This window comes from Lygodium microphyllum, chromosome 25 (genome assembly GCF_053477565.2).
Source record: "Lygodium microphyllum isolate KBCC chromosome 25, Lygodium_microphyllum_v1.1.10, whole genome shotgun sequence".
NCBI classification, from domain to species: Eukaryota; Viridiplantae; Streptophyta; class Polypodiopsida; order Schizaeales; family Lygodiaceae; genus Lygodium; species Lygodium microphyllum.
In genome coordinates, this window is record NC_141159.1 from 98,281,845 (window position 1) to 98,287,844 (window position 6,000).

The following is a 6,000-nucleotide window of genomic DNA, read 5'->3' on the forward strand; positions in this document are numbered from 1 at the left end:
GAATAGGGTGCAGAAGAGGGTTCCAAAATCCCCATTTTAATCTTCTCATTCAGCAACTCTATCAGCTTTGGCAAGTGTGCTTTAGGCACAGGTATAGGGCGTATATTCCATGGTACATGAGGAACAGTGAAGATGACCATAGGTGCAACCAATTCGGGACTAATGCAACCAATTTCATGTGGAAAGAAAGCAAATGCCTTACCATGACGTCCAAGCATCTCTCTAAAACATTCTTTTTCCACTGGAAGCAAAAAATCTTCATTTCCAATCTTCAATTCTGCAAGAGTTTCAGCTGTAAACTTATGTCCAATATTTGCAGGTTCCCTCAATATAGGCTGCTTCATAGCTTTTTCAATCTGCTCATCACTATCAGAAGGAAGCGGGCCTGCAACTGGCTTAACCTTCTTATCAACTGTTTTATATTTTGTGTCAACCTTGGCATCATTCAGGCACTCTTTCCTTTGCTGCAATTTCTGCAGATTTTCAGCATCTTTCAACTCTGTTGGCTGAAAAATTTCAGCCTTTAGCTCTATGGACTGCATGGGTGCAGCCTGAAACTCTGTATGCAGAAATTTTTCTGCATTCAACTCTGTTGGCTGAATGAATTCAGCCCTCGGCTCTATGGACTGCATAGATGCATCCTGAAACTCTGTATGCAGAAATTTTTCTGCATTCAACTCTGTTGGCTGAATGGATTCAGCCCTCTGCAATTCTATTAGCTGATCAAGATCAGCCATAAATTCAGTTTGCTGAGTTTTCTCAGCCTCTAACTCTGTTTGCAGCATAAAACCAGAAATTTCCTGAAACATATCCAAGGTTTGCACAGGTATGATCTTTGAACCCTTGCGTACATCAGTTTTCAGCATTGCTCTCATCTCAAACAATGTATCTGCATAAGACATCCCTTCATACAATCCATCTACATGCTCTTCTGCTTGCAAAATACCTGCATTCTTCAACTCTTTCTCCTTACGACCAATGTACTGCGTGGCAACTCTAGGCAAATCTGAAATTTTCTGATAACTTACTGAACTATCTGAAGTAATCCCAACAAAGTTATTGGAGAAAGACTGGCTGCCAGGAGGCGAGATCTCCTCTTTTCTCCGCTCTGTACCACTGGCGTCTCGCAAGACAGCGGTACCTAATGAAAATCCAACTCCTTCGCAGGTAGTGGTGCCTCACGCAAGGAGTCCCTGTTTCTCGGATGATTTACCCCAACAGTCATAAACTGAACAGCTCGCATACCATCTTTACTGCGTATCCGTGCATAAGCTGATCCGTCATCCATCACTTTTGTTTCCATTCTTGCTTCTGTAATGAAAGGCTGTCCAAGAATAATCGGATAAGAGTATGAATCATGAACAAAGCAATGATAATCCTCTTCAACATTACCAATAGAAATTCTGATACTCGGATAAGCAGCATACATATCACCAGAAGTATTATTGGCGGCTCTCATGCGCCAGCCATGCTCTGCATCCATAGGCCAGTTGCCACTCTCATAAACACCTCGAGCAATAAGATTAATCTCAGAACCATGATCAACTAAAGCAATCAAGGGAATTTGTTTCTCTCCAATCCTTACCACTGTCTCAGTGGTTGCTCTAGCCCAATGACTTCGTGAAAAATGGCTGTGAGGAATGAGAATAGGGGTCTCATCATCTTCATACTGCATAGGCTGCACTATTTTCTCCAATTGTGGATTAACAGAAGCATTCTCAACCATCACTGCATCATCATGCTCTTCCCCAAGAGCTCCATGCCACAATCCCTGTAAAGCAGGTCCTTCCATCGCATGTCGTTTCCTCCGCAAAAGATCCTGCATCTGATCCTGTATTTCTCTTCTAGCAATCCCAAGAGCCTCTCCAACAGTAAAAGTGACTTCACTATTCAAAATTCTTTCATGAAAAATCTTACTCATATCCGTTTGCATATCAAGGTCTGACAAGAGCTTGAATCCTGGCTCTTTTCTTGGTTGCTTCTTTTCCTTCTGCTTGTCTCCCATTGGTTGATCGGAACCTGTTTGAGTTGGAGAATTTGACATAGGTGGAGCTGTAACAGGTGGTGAAACAAAGTCACCCCCTCTAGTCTTTTTGGAGGAGCTAGGACCCTCCTCATCTCTTCTTCTCTTTTCCTCAACCATGGCATCTAAACCCTGCGTTTTAGCAATATAAGCAAAAATAGAATACCTGTCAACAGGAGAATCCCATCCTGTTTCTCCTCGGATGCTAGAGCCCACACAAGTCATAGTAGAAGTTTGAACTTTCCCTCTTCTCGCTATCTCCAAGGCAGAAGACCATAAAGCAGAGTCTCCATCAGATTTCTGCTCAAGCTGAACTCCAAAAGCTGAAGCATCTCCTCTAACACTCACATAAGCTGATCGCGCAGCCATATCATCAACAAGCTTCTTCATATCTCCCTTACCAAAGTTCGTGTCAAGAGGAGCGCCAGTCTCTGTCAGCCATATCTTCCCATCTTGTCCCCAGAACACTACATTCTTCTTACGTGCTTCCTGAAAAGCATCACAATCTCTGCAGTGTTGGTGCTCTGTACTATCACACCAAATACATCGTCGCCCTTTTCTTTGACCAGCTGGAAAAGCAGTCACTGGAGCTGGTGCTACAGCAGGTACTGACATAAGTTGCTCCTTTAACTTACCAACTTCAGCTTTGACTGCTTCAATCGTCAAATCCGCCAAGCCTTTAATAACATCATCTACAGATAAGGGCACTGGAGCAGCAGGTACTGGTGGATTCACAACAGGAGGAGTAGGCTTAGGCAAAGAAGCTGCAACAGGGGTAGAAGAAGAAGTCTCCAAGGATTTTTCAGGAACTAATCCTGTATTACGATGCAATCTGACTCTCCTGCGCTGCTTCTTGACAAGAGCATTCACAGCATCAATGACATGTCTCCACTCAGTCTTTAAACCTGAATCAGTAGCTTGATCTTCCAAAAGATCATCCAACTTTTCCTGCAAATCAGCATCTGCAGCTTGCAAAAATAACACCACTTTCTGCATCTCCAAAGCTTGCTATTCAGTCCCATCCAACTGATCATAACGGCTTTCAAACTCTCGCAGAAGAGCGGTAACAGAAAGTCCCTTATTAGGCATAGAAACCCATGCTAAAAAATTCCTGCGATTCATAAGACCTGTATCCTCCAGGAAATATTCATCTTTTAATGCCTTTTTAAATTCAGCCCAACCTGCATGTGCTTCTTGAATTTCTGCAATTCGACCTTCAAGAGCGCGCACCACGATCCGCAAGAAGTAGCGGCTCCAAACATCTTGAGAAACCCCAAAAAACTTCATCTTTTCTTCATACAAATGCAGGTAAGTTGACACTTGCTGGCCATTAAACTGCTTCATCTCCTGTTGGACAGCTTTCAAGGCATCCATAGCATCACTGTCTCGTTTTGCATGAACTTGCTGCTGCATATACATGGTAAATGACTGAAACAGGTTCTTCATGACATTATCATCTGTCATCTCTTCTTGTGAGTCTCCCATCTTGCTGATGACACAGCACTTTCACGTCGGGTTCACCAAAAATGTCAAAGAGTTCGTGCAAGAGCTGCAGAACACGGGGTTCAAGGTACAGCAAGAAATAAAGACTATCAAGAATATCTCGATAACTCAATATTTGATGCCAAAGATCATTAAATTGCTTGTCAAGTTCATTACAAAAGAAGAGTCAAAATAATTGACAAAGCATGACATTCTGTCCATTGCTTTACAATAAGCGTATGTTCTTGGTTTTCAGGGCACCAATTAATTCAAACAGATTCAGGACTTAGACTAAAACAGCTTGTTCAAACTCCAAGTCCAACAGATAATGCATTTGATAAGTGCATGCATAGGCTCCAGACATGTATACTGCTCAGGTTAGCATCTGAAATCTATTGCAGAGAAATGCAGTCCATAATGGCATAAAGGGCACACTCTTGCATCCACTGCATCAAAATTTATCTTGTAGACCATGGCATTCACTCCTTATAGCTTGTTACACGGTCCTAATAGAAGCTTATCATGTGAAACAAAGCTTTGTCGTCTCTGTTCTTTGAACAGCTTCTTCATTCATTTTATGCCGCACATTTTCTTTGCTCAGTCCATCCCTTGAAAATGCATAAATCAGAGCACAGATAACATTTATCCGCTTAGGAGAGGACTTTGGAGATGAAGAAATTGAGTAATATCGAGGCTGAAAACGAGGTGCAATGGCAGCAATCCCGCATTGTATTTCCAGCCCATTGAATGGCCTTGTGCTGGAGATCTGGACGCGAGCTCGGGCTACCAAATTACAATGCTCAGCAATCGATCTTGGACCGCCAAAATCTTGTGATAGACTGATCGGAACAGCAGCCCTGGCAGTTCAAATGCACCAACCCTCTGTTGCAGGTTCTGTCACCAGCAAAGCCTACAACTAGACCCCGAAAGTAAGTCCTTTACCTCCACTCCATTATCACACACTTTTGGTATGTTGAGCTTTCCCTGATGTAGCATTTGTGAAACCATTGTCTTGCAGAGCAGCTAATGTGACTACTGTCAGTTTTCTTCATTGCAAGAAACCTTAAGCTGCAATTGATATCTATAATTTACAATCAGCACCCACTTGATCATGTATCATCCTTTTGACTACAAAAAGCTCTAGGAGCCACACGTATACTGCCAACAGGCCTGCAAGTACTCAGCTGCCTAAGTGCTACAATACTCAAAAGCTCCAATCATCCCTTTGACGAGATTATCTAACTTGCATTCTGGAACACCACGGAAGAGAGAACAAAAGAGAACCTTTTAGTAAAATCGAAGAGACCAATCTGCATCACTTTCTGCTTGGCAAGTAAAAAGCTTCATGTACAAAAACAAGTTCCTTGGTTCAATCCCATCCCTTGAGCTGTACAGTGCTTTCCGTTGATAACTTAAAAGTTCTGTCTAGGAGGAGGTCTGTCTGATGCAAGATTCACTCGCAAAGGCCTCCCTTGCACCTCCGCTCCATCCATTTTGCTGATGGCTTCATTTACTTCATCAATTGAAGATAAGGTTACAAACCCAAACCCACGGGATCTTCCCGACTCCCTATCATACACAACTTTAGCCTCCACCACCTTCCCATACTCTGTGAACAGATTTTCCAAAGAGATATCATCAAGGCCCCATGGTAAATTTCCAACAAATAACTTGTTGGGACTGTCTTCAATTCGAGAGCGAGGTCCTTCACTCCTGGACTGATCAAGAAAGCTTACCCTCAGCCTTCTCCCCATGAATTCCCTGCCATCGAATTTCTCTATTGCTCAATTTGCATCATCAACCGAACCCATGGTGACGAAGCCGAAACCCCTGCTTCTGCCATTGTGTTCACTCCTACTACTGCCGTTGCCCCAAACCTGTCAATTCCTTCGGCTCATCGTTGTGCACCACCTTCGACTGCAAATCCAAAGTGCTCTTCACAGTGCCTGACGTACCACCTCGATGGACCACGAGTTCAAGGTATGGCACATGTTGCAATTCTTGCAAAACCTTGATGATGCAAAGGAGAGCAACCAGTCGTTGGCTCTTCTACTGGAGGCCTTTTGGTCTTTCTTCTTCTCTCTGCACTTACTCTGCATAGTGCCATCTTCCTCTCTCTCTCCCCTTGTTCGTAACTTCCTCCCGCTTTTTCTCTCCTTGTTTTTTTTTCCATTTGAATTCTCTCCCCCAATTAGTCTCCTTTTCCCCTTCCTTTTCTCCTCTATCTTTAGTTTTTCTTTTTCTTGTTCACATGTCAAATTAGGCAAGCGACCTTCCTCATTCCAGCACTTTTATAAAAGTCTGACATGAGCATAATTTTTGTCAAAGCCTTGCTGTGCTAGTAATATGTCACCATGCCTTTTGCATAAATTCAACATTGACATCCAAGCAACCAAGATTATTTGCAAGAGGCATATCTTGCAGCAACTCTGATTCCTCCTTTAAATATCCTTCTTGTAGCATATCTCCAAAACACTTACACCAAGGCTGTCATT

At 42.9% G+C, this 6,000-nt stretch overlaps 1 protein-coding gene across 1 annotated transcript; it reads right to left on the reverse strand.

Annotated features, from left to right (window-relative positions):
* Positions 1–4,917: 4,917 nt before the first annotated feature.
* LOC148014539 (31 kDa ribonucleoprotein, chloroplastic-like) lies at positions 4,918–5,259 on the reverse strand. Its single transcript, XM_087666562.1, has one exon. The coding sequence runs from the start codon at positions 5,257–5,259 to the stop codon at positions 4,918–4,920; it is 342 nt and encodes a 113-aa protein (XP_087522688.1).
* Positions 5,260–6,000: the final 741 nt, after the last annotated feature.

What these genes read in the sequence shown, in the direction of transcription:
- LOC148014539 (XM_087666562.1), bottom strand. Translation starts at nt 5,259, where the DNA reads ATGGGGAGAAGGCTGAGGGTAAGCTTTCTTGATCAGTCCAGGAGTGAA.